General features: G+C 39.7%; 1 protein-coding gene across 1 annotated transcript in view; it reads left to right on the forward strand.

The window, feature by feature from the left end:
- tox3 (TOX high mobility group box family member 3) overlaps positions 1-16,662 on the forward strand; it is an 89,748-nt gene that overhangs the window by 38,311 nt on the left and 34,775 nt on the right. Inside the window, exon 2 of the mRNA XM_015605234.3 lies at positions 11,003-11,068. Within this exon, the coding sequence (XP_015460720.3) occupies positions 11,003-11,068 (66 nt within the window). The remainder of the gene's footprint in view (positions 1-11,002; positions 11,069-16,662) is intronic.

A 16,662-nucleotide genomic window follows, 5' to 3' on the forward strand; every position in this document is an offset into this window, starting at 1 on the left:
ACACATGCAGGCAACAAGAATAGGTGCATTTCTCATTACCAGAACAGGAATGGCTAGCTTTTTTATTACCTGGAGTCAATTTCATGTCACGCCTATGCTGCCAGGAGTCGGACAAAAGAGCAGATCCAATTTCACTGCAGACTCTCCAGTTACCTAAGCTCACTTAAGCAAATGTGTTGCACACCTGATGCCTAAATGGGTTTCGAATAGAAGTATGTGTAATGCAGAAATGCAGCTTACAGCTACAGGCTGGAGGTTTAATACAGATCTTGGAAAGTTGCTTTTTTTTCAGACTTTTTTTTTGTCCGTTCCTCCTCATTCAAGCTATCGGCAGTGTTGATAAACACCAGCATGTTACCACAGTCACTGCAAGGCCCTTAAGCGCTGCTATCACATGTACTTCAATCTGTATAAGTACTGAACACAGATATAGAGCATGCACTGTAATAGATATCCAGTGACACGCGATAAAAAAATCGAAAAGAACTGAGCGATTTTTAATTGGACTGTCAAGGGTTAAAGTGTCCCCTTTGTGAACAGGCAGGAACAGCTCGGACAAAATGCACAAAGCAGGGAGAGAGAGAGAGAAGGAGATGGAGTGCGAGAGAGAGAGAGAGAGAGAGAGAGAAGGGATTGGAACAGCCTTTGAATGAAACTGTCAACTGCTGAATCCAGGTTTATGATAACATCAGCTCTTTTCTTTCGGCTTGTCACATGCTCTCTCTCTCTCTCTCTCTCTCTCTCTCTATCTTACACACGCACACACACACATCCTCCTCTTTTATCTCTATCTATCTGCTTATGTATTTTCTGGACAATATATTTAGTTTTTGTCTGTAAGGTTTGATTTAAAAGAGAAAGAGAAAACGAACAAGAGAGAGATGTTGATGGAGAGACAGTATGGCTTTAAGGTGCATTCTTTCTCTCTCTCTCTCTATCTCTCTCTCTCGCTTTCTATCTCTTTTATTACACACACACACATACTCCACTCTTTTATCTTTATCAATCTGCTTATGTCTTTTCTGGACAATATATTTAGTTTTTATCTTGGAGAAAGAGAGAGAGAGAGAGAAAGCGAGTGAAAGAGAGATGTTAAAGGAGAGAGACTGGCTCTAATGTGCTGCTCTCTCTCTCTCTCTCTCTCTCTCTCTCTCTCAGACTCTAGTCTCTTGCTGGGTTTAAGGCTGGTGTGTAATGATTTGAGCTCTAAACTGAGTTTTAGCAATCGATTTCTCTTGCGGATCAAAACAACCAAGCGTTAGCTCTCTCCGCCCGGCCCTGCTGGACCAAAGAGCAAGCTTACAAATGTACTTCTGTGATAGTGTGTGTGTGTGTGTGTGTGTGTGTGTGTGTGTGTGTGTGTGTGAGAGTGTGTGTGTTTATGTTTTCGTGTGTCTCTGTATGTAAGTGTGTGTATGTGGGTGTGAGTGTGTGTGTGCGCTAACACTCTTTGGGAGACTGCTTGCTGTTTTTGAATAGCCCCTGTGATCTATTATGGCCAGCTGCACATGCTCTGTGCTGTATTGGTTTGTAAATGAGAGTACATTTAGTGTAGAGAAAGCTCCCAAATCAAAGACAACCCCCACTGAGCCTCCTCTCCTTACCCATAATGCAGCAGGGCGCGTACCTCCGCCTCTCCACGCCGACCAATGAGAGGCCACGAGCTGGCAGGCGGCCAAATCTTAAAGAAGATGATAAAACGAATGGTTGGGTGGGAGAGCTTGCGAGGCGATGAGTGAGTGAATGAATGGGTGAATGAGCGAGTGAGTAAATGGGTGAGTAAGTGTGTGAATAAGAGAGTGAGTGGGCGAATGAATGAATGATTGAGTGAGTGGGTGAATGAGTAAGTGAATGAGTGGGTTGGTAAATGAATGAATAAATGATTGAGAGAGTGGGTGAATGAATGTGTGAGTTGGTGAATGAGTGAGTAAATTAATGTGTGAGTGGGTGAAAGAGTGAGTAAATTAATGTGTGAGTGGGTGAATAAGTGAGTGAGTGAATGAATGGGTGAATTGGTGAGTGAGTGAATAAATGAGTGGGTGAATGAGTGAGTGAATGTATAGGTGAGTGGGTGAATGAGCGAGTGAATTGGTTAGTGAGTGAATAAATGAATGCGTGCATGAGTAAGTGAATGAATAGATGAGTGGGGTGATTGAGTGAGTGAATGAATAGGTGAGTGGGTGATTGAGTGAATGAATAGGTGAGTGGGTGAATGAGCGTATGACTAAATGAATGTGTGAGCAGGTGAGTGAGTAGATGAGTGGGCAAATAAGTGAATGAATGGGTGGGTGGGAGAATGAGTAAGTAAGCAAATGAATGGGTGAGTGTATGAATGAGTGAGTGAATAAATTAATGGGTGAATGAGTGAGTGAGTGAATGAGTGAGTGGGTAAAAACTTGAGACAAAACTTGTGCAGCCATCACCCCTCCATATAGTGAACAAAGGCCTTGTTTGATTGGTTTCTGTTAAAATGATTGACATAAACTTCGTCTTTTGCTTACGCCCACTGGTTCTTTGGCCTGCACTAGCGAAATTGCGACCACTGGCTACTGCATAACATTTTATATACAGAACATGAAATCCCACAAAGCACATTGTAATTTTTTTCCAGAGATATGTTTGACCACCATGTGTAAAATCATGTGGCTCTAATCTTATCAGGATTCAATTCAGATACCAGTCACATAAAGTGATCAGGTGTAAACAGGGTCAGTGATTCTCACATCCTCACTGAGCGGCTTTGAGTTGAGCTTTGTCGCAGCTTAAAGTGAAGCGCTTTCAGATTCATTGCGTTTCAGTGCGTCCGGGTGTAGTCTATTACACAAACATAAAAGCTATATCACTGCTGTGATTTCCCCTTTGCCGGCTTGTGGTCATGCACAACACATCTTTTCCAAGCTCACCAATGGAATCACTGCAAATGCGAGGGCAGGAGTGGTGCAATATTATCCATACCTGGGGGGGGAGTGCAAATAATTTGGCACGCTATAATAGACACCAAGCAGTTTATTTCCCCACGGACACACGCGCATAAAAATATGCCTGCGCTAAGGTTATGAAAGCCTGTCCGGCCAAGGCATAAACAAGAAAATCAGATTGCTAGGGAACACAAAGCTGGACAATAACAGACACCCCAAATATAATAGCCACTAATATGGTCTTTATTATTCTTGTGCATGCTTGCTGGGGTGGATCATAAAACGAAAAAAAAGAGTTGGAGTTATTTATTTTTTTTCTGACTTTTTTCAGCAGCTGCACCACTTTTCATAGTTTTTACAGTTTAACCTTTGGACATCTGGAGTTGTTATTGTTATATTAGAAAACCCATCCCTACTAAACTGGGTAAGTGTTATGTACCGGTAAGTGGGATTAATGATATATGGCTGTATCTATGCAGCCGTAGTGCACCATCTCACCATCCCTACAGCAGACGCTCTGATTGGTTCACTTATTAGATAGTTAGTTAGTTAGTTAGTTAGTTTAGGGGCGTGTCCTTACACTCCTTACTTTGCTCTAACGAGCCACTCTCCATGCCCTTCTCGTCCAGTTAATTACAGAGGCTTCATTGTCTGATCTGACCCACTTCACTCTTTATTTCTCTGTCATTCTCTCTCTCTCTCTCTCTCTCTCTCTCTCTCTCTCTCTCTCTCTCTTGCTCTCTCTCTCTTTCCATTTTCTCTCTCTCTCTCTCTCTCATCCCCCCTCACGGCTAATCTGCTTTGGCGTCCGGCTCAGTGTCACCCTGCTGTGAGCGCACTAGCATTTACACACTCTCTGAGGGTGTGAGAATAACACACACTCTCCAGGCCTCGGACTGCATTGTACATCCTTACACTCATCCTTTTCCTCTCTCTACGCTTCCTCCAGTCGCTTTAGAGTTTAGTACTTTTTTCTGTACGTTCTCCTCATCCTTTTATCTTCTACTCTCTTCAGTGATAGTCGAGTGTAGTGGCACAGAGCCCGTCAGAAAATCGAACCGAATCAGTACCTGCTTTGAGCCAAGAACTTCGAGATATTACCAAGTAAAGACATCACGTGCACTTGCAGTAATGGACGTTGGAATGGCTTTTGAAACAGCACTGAGTGGATGTTTGTGAGGAGTATTAAGTCAGGGGAGTGTATGTTGTCTCTGCTGTGGTTGATTTGGGGTGTAGTTTCTGGGTTTTGTATGCAGCAGTTAATATTCATGAGGTTTGTGATGTGCATGGTGGGGGCTGGGGGTTTGTGCTGGTGGTGTGGTGGGGGCTGGGGGTGAAGCTGAGGGGGCCAAGCACAGCATGTAATATAGGAGCATCACAAATTAGGTCGATGCTAAGAATATAATCGAATCGAATATAATGTTGAATATAACTAGCAAGGCCTTTGTTGGCAATTCGTGCAATGATACAAGGTTTACGTCTCAATAAGCTAACCGGCTAAAACTGTAAGCAGGGCGATATATTGTGATTGTTTAAATCAAATTCTAGGAGTTTTTAAAAATATTTATTACATGTAAACTAATTTGCTTTTGAAATTTGATACAACAAAATATTGCAAAAAATCGAAATATCGAACTACTCACAATATAAACAATATATAGCTCTGGACAAAAATAAGAGACCACTTAAAAATTATGAGTTTCTTTGGTTTTACCAAATTAAAAACCTCTGGAATATAATCAATAGGAAGATCGATGATCACAAGCCATCAAACTAAGCTGAACTGCTCGAATTTTTGCTCCAGGAGTGGCATAAAATTATCCAAAAGCAGTGTGTAAGACTGGTGGAGGAGAACATGCCAAGATGCATGAAAACTGTGATTAAAAACCAGTATTATTCAACCAAAGATTGATTTCTAAACTCTTAAAACTTTATGAATATGAACTTTTTTTTGTTATTTCAGCCATTTCTCATTTTCTACAAATATATAACAATATTTGGAATTTGGGAAAAATGTTCATTTTACTCGAACATATACCTATAAATAGCAAAATCAGAGAAACTGATTCAGACTGATTCAACTGAAATATGTCAGAATCAGCGATTTTAAGTACAGAATGTCCTATCTATGTATCCATATCTCCATATTGCCATACCGCAATAATGGTTATTTTCATTGAATAAAAAAAATAAATAAGATAAAATATACAATAAGTAATTCCAAGTACTTTTAGAGCATTTCTCTTTCTGTTATGTACTTCTATGTAATAGGCCTGTTACAATAACTAATAATTGTATTAATATTTTGATATTTGATTAAGATATTTTGTTCCAAAAGTTCTGAACGATAAGCAATATACCACTCAAGCAAGACCACTTTATGCAAATGAAGAAAAAAACATAATAATACTGGTACATCTATTTAAACAGAAATAAAGAGGAAAATTGTATTCATTATTAAAAATTAAGAATATTCACATTGAACTATGTGTAATATTAATAATTTTAAATGGTCTAAATAAATAAAACATTAATAGAACAAAACCAATAAAAACAAAGCTGACATACAATCTGTTGGAGGTCAATATATTGTATGATAAGTAATGTAATAATGTAATTACTGTGATAGGCCTAAATCTAAGCCTAACTAAACACTAATCTTAGCCTCAATAACTCATAAACCACATCCCATAGGTCACATGCCTATCCTAAAAACATATTCAAAAATGCACAAATCATACACTCCCATACACACAAGCACGCACACACAGGCACGCACACACAAGCACACACACTACTTGCTGTGTTTGTGCTGCAGCTGCACTCCCATTAATGATGAAATGAGGCATGCGCTTCCCACAATGCACTGTGTGAGCTCTCTCTCTCTCTCTCTCCCTCTCTATTGTGCATTTTTTGCTCTTCAATCTCACTTGCCCCTCCTGGGACTGCACACACACACACACACACACACACTCTCTCCATCTCTTGCACTCGCTCACTCACACACACTCTATCTATCTCTCCTCCCATCTCTGCATTGCTCTGGCTGCTTGGACAGCGACATGTCTGGACTTCCGCTTGGAAGTCTTAGAGAAGAGCCAGAGCACTTCACTGATAACAGAACAGAGAGAGAGAGAGACAGAGTCAGAGAGAGAGAGAGAGAGGGAGAGTGAGAGAGATGTAATAAGTGATTCGGTGAAAGAATGATGAAGAGAGCCATTCATTCTCTTTTTGGACAGATGTTCAGCTGATTGTTGAGGGTTATTCTCCCTATGTGTGTGTGTGTGTGTATTCCCTCCTTTTTCTACAGTGCTGTTGTGTTAGGTGAGAGCTCGGCCTGATCAGCCAAAGCCACCTGCTCTACCAGATGCTTGGAGGCATGTGTGTGTGTGTGTGTGTGTGTGTGTGTGTTTGAGAGTACTAGTGTGTGTGCACACTTGCGTGTGTGTTTCTGCAGATTGCTGTTGCATTTTGACATTAACATTTAAGCTTGCACACCACTCTCACTTTCTCTCTCTCTCTCTCTCTCTCTCTCTCTCTCTCTCTCTCTCTCACAAACACACATACACTCTGTCTCTCTCTCTGTCTCTCTCTCTCTCTCTGTTTTTCTCTCTCTCTCTCTCTCTCTCTCTCTCTCCAGGGCATAGACTAATTAATGGATACCATTCGCAGTTGATTAGCTACAGTTCCTTCGGTAATTACATTCGCATACTAACCACTCAGAAGAAAAGGGGTCTATAACAAAGCAGCAAAAAAAAAGAGAGGGAAAACAAATGAATGCTCTTCTCTTTTTCCTCTGATCTTAATTTGTTTCTGCTTTTGTTTGTCCTCCGCGAAAAAGGAAGCACATGTCCCGATTCTCCTGCTGCCCAGAGCGTACAGGAGTGAGTTTATATTAAACACATAAAGACATGCTGAGGAAACTCTGAGGAAATTGGGCCTTGAAGCTCATGTGTAGAGGTTTTTTGTTGATGTGTGTGTGCTTGTGTGTGTGTGTGTGTTTGTGTGTATATATATATATATGTGTGTGTGTGTGTGAGTCTGTGTGTGTTGGCTGGGTCCCTGTGGGGCCCGCCGTTCTGGCCCCTCCAGCTGCTGCCCCTTAATTCTTTATGATGCTGTTGCATTGTTCTTACCTGTCAATGTGATGGCCTCTGTACTGGAATAAAAAAGAAAAGAAGATTTCCTAACAAGTGTAGATGAACGCGGGCTATAAATCTAACTCTTCTGCCTCATGGGATTAATTATTGCACCTGGCACTTGCAAGCCATTTCGACACGCTGCATTTGTGTCAGGTAATTTGATCAAGTGTAAATGCTTCTCTTCAATGCGCTTTTGTTCCACTTTTAGCGTATGTTTTCTTCCAGATTGTTAGTTTTAGTTTTTATTTTTTTTTATATTTTTGAGACAGTTTTCGCATTGTTTGTGAGAGGAAAAGAAAAAAAAAAAGAAGCGAGAGTACAATAAAAGCTCAATGCAGAAATTAATATACTAACAGATAAGTCTAACAAAAATCTAAGCATTAGTAGTAATAGTAAAGTGGTAGATTGGCTCTTATTAAATCCTGCATTAAATTTGCTGACCTTGGCTTCTAACACTTGTGTGTGTATCAAGTGCTGATAGAGAATTCTCAATAAATCTACTCTACTGTGTTTTAGACCCAGTTTACACCTGGTTTCTTAATGTGACTAGTATCTGGATTGTGTCCTGATGTGATTTTTATCACATGCTGTTTGGGGTTGAATAAAATCATCAAAAAGCATATTTGCTTATTGTTATGCCGCAATCTGCATGCTAAAAATAGTTGTTCCCTCTTAAAATGTCTAATTTTGCATAGAGGTGAAATAGAAATATGGTGAAATAGTATGTCACAATATTTAGAGACGTTTATTTTTTGATACACAGTATTTATTGCGAAGTTTTGAGATGCAGACAAAATGCATCAGCAGTGGCAGATTCTTTAAAACTGGTGTTCAAGTACATTTTCATGAATAGTGCTCAATTTTCACTTCACAGCATGCTAATAAATCTTTAAGCTTAGCAAAACATGATGCTGATATGAGAAACAAAATGGATCACAACATAAAAAACTAGTGGTGTAAATCAATCAAAAATTTGATCTGAGTAATCACAACAATATTCTGTGATTAAGTGCGATGAACCACACTTGTTCTGCTCAAGTGGATATTTTAATGTAATAAAATTAAAAAATGTAAGAAATGTAAAATGCAGAGCATTCAAAAAATCAAATATAGTGAGAAGATTCTGTGTTGCAGCCCGTACATCTGTGCAGTGTACAGCTGCTTTAACACAGAACACTGCTCTTAAAAACACAGTGTGTAAGCAGTGAACACAGCACATACTGTGCTATTAGTGTGTAAACAGCATGGAGCAGCAGAAACAGCATTTGTTCATAGCATTGTATTATCTGGCTAATCAGACCTATCAGATTAAACTGATCCTAATCAGCAGTTTAGCTCAATTAAAAAGAAGTGTATTTCATAGCTGGGTCGGATCGAGACCAGATCACACTCCCACTACAAGTGAATTGCGTAAAAAATTAATAACGTGTTTAGGGCTGGGGCGACGCGTCGACATAATCGACGTAATCGATTACAAAAATACATCGATTTGCATAACGTGCATCGGCGCGTCGTAAACATGGCGGCGCCTGTGGAGAGCATTAGAGGTTAGATCGGGCCCAAAAATTCCAACTGGCTGTTTTCGGGCTGTTTTAATGAGCGAAATATGATCAGAATTATGTTAATTAACACGGTAACATAGAAGCATAGAACTATTATTTAATTAAAATGATTTTTAAGAACAGCTAAACACAGCTCTGCAAGTCAAACGCGGAGGAGTTCACGTGCGAGAGACACAGAGAGAGAGAGAGAGAGAGAGAGAGAGACACAGAGAGAGAGAGAGAGAGAGATTTGTGTGTTCTGGTGAGAGCTACTCACAGGTGAAGGTTCTCTTTGATCTCCTCGTGCTCATATTCTAGTCCCATTCATAATTCTGCAGCTCCCTCAGTGTTTTCTGCCGTATTTTGCGGCTAGCGCGAGCGCTTACAACTGACACCGCGGACCGCGAGGTGCCGCCGCGTTTGTGCCGAATCCGACTCTCTGCTGAATCTGACTCCCGCTTCGCGGACAGAATCGGCACAACACCCCCGCTGTAGAACTGCGGTAGTGAAAACAGCGCTTATAAATAAATTAGTTTAGTTTCACTTTCAGTTTTCGTTATTTTTTTTTAAATAAAAATATAATTAAAAAACAGACGCCTACATCTCGGACTATTTTCTGGAGCCCGGGTCGGATTTACGGGCGGGCCTCGGGTCATGTCGGGTTCGGGCAGAGAATCTAAGCTCTAGAGCTTGGACTCCGGAGAGCAATCTCCAGCTACAAAAAAACGCCAGCGGGCATCTAAAGTTTGGGAGCATTTCACGCAAAAGGGCAACAATGTGGTCCTCTGCCATACGTGCAAAAGGAGCACTTGAAGCGCAAACATCCAGGAGCACTATGTCAACAGGGTCACACAGTAAGTTACCGTTTACATCAGGGTCTCCGCGGGTGTCCTTAAAAAGACTTAAGGCTGTCTACCAAAGGTTTTAAACCTGCCACAGGCAGAAATTATACATTTTTGGTTTATATTTGTGCATGGCATTTCGCAGTTTCCAGAAACAGTAGCATTATTCATAAGTTCAGGTGTTTAGCTAAGCTCTAGCTGCCTTAAGTTATTTTAGCTAGCGCCGTCGGCGCTGCGGTGTCACACCGTTTTCTGTCACCGTCGGAATTTTGTGACGAGTGCTCACGGTTATGAGCGTTCATTGGCAAAACGGAAGCTTTCTATACCTACACCTTACCCTCAGCCCTAAACTGAACCGTTTTGGCCAGTCGGGGTAAACATTAGAAACGAACACGTTTCGAATCGGCCAGTGCACCGGTCTGCTGAGAACTACTTGCCAGTGGTCACAAAATCTAGCGGTCACAGAAAACAGTGCAACACACGGTTGTGGTGTATGGGAGCTTATCCATTTTTAGCGTTATAGATCTAAACAACGTGCTGTACATGTAAGTGATTATAAGTGTGGGGTTTGGTTTAGTAGGCTTGTGTTGTTGTTGTTGTTGTTATTATATATAAATATAGTAATTTATCGTTTGCTTTAAAACGTAAAATAATTATTTAAATATGTTTCTCAATGAATAGATTAGTCGACTAATCGAAAAAAATAATCGTTAGAATAATCGTTTAAAAAATAATCGTTAGGGACAGCCCTAAACGTGTTTCTGATTCCAAATTAATCGCATGCATTTATGTGAATTCATGCGACAAATCTTTACTATATTTGACAAGAAATCCATGATCAAGTGTGTCATAATATATAGCTGTGTTCCTTCACAAGATGCAAGATGAACGTTTCTTCTTAACTTCTGCACTGAAACTAAATGAATAGTGTAGCTTCAATAGCGTAGCTAACAAGCAATGAAATTCACTGTTACCTGTTATAGAGACCCCCAGTGCTTCATAGCAAATGTAAGGAAGCACAGATCTATCTGTTCTCTTATTATTCCAGTACTCCAGTACTACTGAACTTCAGTCTAGCACACCCGGCGCGTTTTTCACGAGCTGCTTCCCAGTGCCAGCTTTGCATGGTCTCCCTGGGTTACTGAACATTAATAACATGCCTGTGCATTTCAGCTCCCTCCTTTGTGATGCAAACCAGGCTGTGTTTCCTGAATACAGACCAGTACTGAAGAGTGGATTAGATCAGCCCCTCACTTACACCCCCCCCTTCCACCTTCCCTGCATACGAGAGAGAGAGAGAGAGAGAGAGAGAGAGAGAGAGAGAGAGACAGAGAGAGAGACTTTATACTAATAAAACATGGAAAGCCTCATAACATTTACAGAAGGCTTGCTCTTTTCTGCTATGCTGCTATTTATTCTGCTGGTCAACAAAGCCTGCTCTACAGCTCTGTGTACAAAAAAAAGGAAAAAAAAAACAACAGAATATTACTGTTTATCTTGCTGAGTGAATGATGTAAAATGACTGTCTAACACTCTTAACTTCTGTGTTTCCATTGCAGTTCAGCAACAACAACAACTACATGAACATGGCTGATGCAAACGGCGCTCTGCTCGCAGGCGGGGACGTAAGTAGCTCCTCACCGCTGCACCAACACCGCCAACGAGCTCATTATCTCCCACTGTAAAAAGCTGTGTTAAGCATCAGCAGGTCAAGCTTTGTTAACTCCGAACAGCTCCGAACAGGAGCCGTAGCCCTAATCCCTCTTCAGATGCAATATTGTTTTGTCTCATTAGCCGAAGATTATTTTTAATGATAATTGCCATCTTTACATAGTACGCAGCTTCCAGAGACTCTTTCCTTTGGGCTGTTTTGGCAGGCTGAACACTCAAACTCCCCCTCGGCTGTGTTTTAGGGTTGAATATACAGTAGGCAAAGTGTTTACTAAGTGATTCAGTAGTTTTGACAGAGACTCACATTTTGCATTTTTTTCCCATTGCTAACACACTAAAATGACATGCATAGCACAATTATTAACCGTTTTTTTCTGACTATAAGGCGCACCAGATTGTAAGGCGCATTAAGCAACACTAATAAGGATGCCTACATCGATGTGAGCAAGGGTGTCGCTTTGTTTCCCTGCTAATGGGGAAGCTGGGGGAAGCGCCTAAGTAAACAAAACTGCAATTCTTAAAAAAATTTAAAATAAATCTTTAAAAGTCAAACGAGCGCTGGATTTTAGTCTACACAGATTTCTATCCTGGTGAATTTTCAGTGAAGTTTCTCCAGCACTAAGGCTGGATGCATTAGCATTAGCCGCTAACCGCATTGCTGGCGGGCACTGTCAGCTAGCTGTTTATCTCATGTACCTTGTTTTAACACGAACTCGGAATGGCTAAGCAGCTGTATTTATATGGCATTGTCTGTTAACAGAATAGTGTTACTGCATAGTATATTGGAACTAGGGCTGGGTGATATATATCAAAACTAATATCTATATATTTTTTTTGTTTTACTGAAAGGCAACATTTGATATATACTATATATCTTAATATTTTTTCATTCCATAAGGTAATAACAAAAAGGTCACTTCTGAGACTTCTGGTCTACACGTTACAAATAGTATACAACTACTTTTATTACCATTCATTCGTAGATAAATAATAGATATATTCTATGAATGGGAAGATCATTCGGCTATGTATCGGTATTGACAAACTGGGTGAAAAGAAAAGCGAACTTTCTGATTAGAACTAATTGAAACTCAACACATAGCAGTCTACAGCTCTGGAAACAAATAAGAGGCCACTTAATGATGTTTTTCCTTGATTTTACCTAATTAAAAACCTCTGGAATATAATCAAGAGAAAGATGGATGATCACAAGCCATCAAACCAAGCTCAACTGCTTATTTAAATGTTTGCACCAGGAGTAAAGGCATGAAGTTATCCAAAAGCAGTGTGTAAGACTGGTGGAGGAGAACATGCTCCATTTTCTACAAAGAGCTGTATATCGATATAAACAATACTGTCTCATCTTATATCTGGTATTAAAATGCATCAACAATTCTTATAAACTTGATATATTGCCGAGCCCTAAGATGAACATTCATCATTTACTGGTCAGGGCCCAGTTTTTCAAATGCTTCTTAGCTTATTAAGAACATTGACAACCTAACATGGAGAGAGAGTAGGAGTGCTCAGTGTAAAGGTCAACCATCTCAACCATCTAAGAATCATCTTAGTGCTAAGCACCTTTTAGGAAACGCACCCTAGGATTGTTATATTTTTGGAGTGTTTTTCAGGGCTTAAGATCACAGACACATAGGAGATACCTGCAGATCCTTATCTCTGACCTTAGTGTTCTTTGGCACTCGTTGAGGGTTCTACAGCTATTGCAATGATTCTTGTAGGACACTTACGCTTTGAGAGAGTAGCAGTTGTGCTGAATTTCTTCCATTTTGTACATTATTTGTCTGAGCATGGACTGACAGAAGCCTAACCCTGTCAAGGCTTATGATCTTCAATAGCTTTTCCTTTTGAGGTTCATATCTGCCCATATTGCACCTGAAGCCCAAAGGGCTTTAATGCACTTGAAGAGAACTCTGCTATGTGGGTGTATATACTGCAGTGACTTGACATGGTGGTCAAGTAGTCTATGTTGTGCTGGTATGTCTGGTATGTAGGGGTGTGCCAAATCGGATCGTACGCGATAATATCACCAACATTTTTGAATATCGTGAACGATATTATACCCTAAAAACATTGTGCCGTATCACCCACCCCTAATTATCACTTTACAGTTTTTAGCAAAAGAAAAATTCACACTTTTCTCATTTCCCATTATATATCTGCTAGAGACATATCTGTCCAGTATAATTTATTTTATTTTAATCCTGGATATATGGAGATATTTGGAGTGCATTATTATTAGTATCATGACATTCTGGATCATTGACTGTTACAAATCTGATCAAATTCTTGTAATTTTTAATATCTTAGGAAGTGTTGTGACATAAATCGTATGCAATAATAAAATAAAATTTTCTGTTTGTTGCAGTAGTGTATTCTTGAAAAAAAATATATAGATATATATCGCCAAGAGTATCGTTATTGCGAAAATACCATTAAATATCGTGATGTTATTTTAGGGCCATATTGCCCACCCCTACTGGTATGAATAGATCAGACACAGCAGTTGGTTCTCTGGATTGATGGTGCTCCATCCAATACTTTTTGACCCTACAGAATACTATGAAAGTCCTCACAGCACTGCTCCAAACTCTAGTAAAAAGACTACCCTGAATAGTAGATACTGTAACTACAAAGAAACAACAATAAATGAACAGTGCTTATATATGTCTCTAAATACACTCGTCTCTCTACTGAAATCAATATAATTCCACTATCTTCCAACCTTCCCGTTTCATCTAGAGACTGTCACAAGCTGGAAGGTGTGAAGCATTAATATTCTCACTTCCAGAACTGTAAAAAGCCCAGAGAACACAGAAGGGAAAGCAGCCACCAACTCAAACCTCCACTGGACAGAAAATAGACTCACTTGGCTTTCTAAAACAGTTATTTGTCATGATAGTTAGTCTTTGTTATCGATTTTTCGTACAATATGTGGACATAACTAGGTCTGTCGCGATAAGATTATTTTTTTTGTGGACAATATATATCGGCCCAGAAATGATTGCCATAAATTATATTATTGTCAGTTGACATCTGACCTATTGATAATAAAATAGCATTTGATTTTTTTTTTTTTTTTTTTATGAAATACTATTGAATTTTTAAGTGTTTTTAAAATAATAACATCTGTGTAGGGTAGTATGTGTCTGGCAAACATGCTTGAATATAATATCTCAGGCTAGTTTTTTGTTTTGATGCTTTTTAAATTCTAATCTTTTAATGTGCCGAGTAAAAGTTTAACGGAGAGTTTCAGAATCAAACAGGAGCAGATTTGAGAGAGAGAGAGAGAGAAAGAAGTAATAAGAGTTTCAGTATGAGATTTCATTAATATTAATCTACTGTATATATATATTTTTTTTTTACTTTCTCAACTCGATAGACGTGATGCAGTGTGTATATCACTAAAACAATGCTAATATGTTACCAGGCTCTTAAAGCTGGAGGCAAACTTTGACAGCATTAATTATTATGCTATTATTTTATCATTATTATCAAAAACATAAATATATTATACGCTGGTTGCATTAGCATTAGTGGCTAACCGCCAGCGCTACACCGAGGAACCCTGAGTGTTCCAGTGTGCCAGGACGATATTAGCTAGCGGTTTGTCCCAGCTTTTTTAGCATAGTAAACGTGCAGACTACAGTCCAATATACTTCTGATGCTTCTGAATGGTGAAAGAGCTAAAGCTTAGCGTGGTTAGCGGCTAATGCTAATGCTGTTGGAGAACTAAACTGAAGCTCCTGTATAATGCTGGACTTCAGCGGAGTGGCTTTACTGCTCCTTACAGACTGGTATAATTCATACATGAGGCGTACTGGCGATTTTTGGGAAAATTAAAGGATTTTAGGTGCGCCTTATAGTCTTAAAATTGCATAATTTATTGCATTATTTTACTGCAAACTTTTAGTCCAAACAAAGCTGATATTGTGGCAGGTCTAACAGTGATATGGCTGCTGATCCTGTATCAGTCTTAGCTGATGTGATGATTTGATTCAGTATTGAGCGCTCTTTACTGTGAATGCAGGTAAGATTGGATCTAAACTAGATGTACGGACACTCTAAGAGGTGGAGTAAACAACAGATGGTTGATATGTTCAATCTGCAGGCTGCTAACTGACTCAGGTGATGTTGTTGAAGCTTAAGACGAAAAAAAAAACTGTTTATATATTCATATAGGGGCACAAAGGGAATAGGGAAGAAGATGCAGACTTGCAGGCTTGCATAGAAATCTTGTTTCATCTATAAAAGCAGAAAGGGATATAATCTCTGCTTATTTTTCTCTCCATGTCTATTCTGAGAGTTTAATACAGAAAAAAAGAAGAAAAATAACTATATCTTCTTGGTTCACAACCTTCCCTCTTTTCCTCCAGTCTTTCTCCCCCCCCTCTCTCTCTCTTTCTCTCCCTCTCGTACTCAGACTGTCAGTGAGAGGCTGCCAATGTGACTGAACTGCATGTATCATAAATTCTGCACCTCTGTGACTCTGGCTTGCTTCAGTAACACTATGTGATTGCACTGTAAGATGAGAGACTGCTCTGCTTTTATAGCTTTGAGCTTGAGTAACTGTTTCTCATGTATAACACAATCTCTGCTCTCTCTAACACACTGCTGCAACACTCTCTGTCTCTGAAAAACCACCGTTTCCATGCGTCTACCAGGTTCTGAGTGCAATTCTATCGCATTGAAATGGAGAGACACCTCAATTATTATCCAAGAACCCAGATAGCGTGGGCTTGTGTGCGAACTGGCACACTTGGGTCTCCATTCAAAGATAATAAAGGCAAGAATTATGAAAATATTGCCTAGGGATGCACTGAAATGAACATGTTCCTTAAATTGAATAACCTAAGTGTATTCATGTCAAAGGAAAAGCAATTACAAAACTACAATTTAAACATATTTATTGAACACTTTAACGTTTCTAACACCCCAGCAGACATAGCAACATAAATTCGTAATTTTTCACTTTAAATCCTCAGTCTTGTCATTCATTTGTTTAGCTCAGAGACTGTAAAAAAAGATGGACACCATGTCGCCGTTCCCATTCATTCAATGAAAATGAAGCCAAAATCTTCCACCATGTTGGCGATTCTGAAACCTACTGCAAGTCTGTGCAGTAGAGACCAGAGGAGGAAGAAAGACAGCCTACTCATTTAAATAACCCCGCCCCCGAGGGATGCCTCCACAGAGCTCACACAGTCTATGGTCCCGCCCATACAGTCATTGGTCCCACCCCGGCTAGGTGTAACCCAGCCCTTTTACAATAACCACACCTTTTTGAATAGAGCTAAATAACGTTTTAAAAAACGAATTCTGTGGGGATATAAAAAATTAACAATATAAGCAGAGGTTACACTAGCTGTTGCATTTAAATAATGGAGGTAGAATTACAGTATATTGGAAGAAAAAAACGTGATTGAAAATTGTCTGTTTTGCCATTGAAACCTATGGGGATGGGTGGAGTTACACAGCTTTCTGCAACCGAACAGCAGAGGGCGCCTGACATGTGGTGGCTTCACTTTTG

This window comes from Astyanax mexicanus, chromosome 23 (assembly GCF_023375975.1).
Source record: "Astyanax mexicanus isolate ESR-SI-001 chromosome 23, AstMex3_surface, whole genome shotgun sequence".
NCBI classification, from domain to species: Eukaryota; Metazoa; Chordata; class Actinopteri; order Characiformes; family Acestrorhamphidae; genus Astyanax; species Astyanax mexicanus.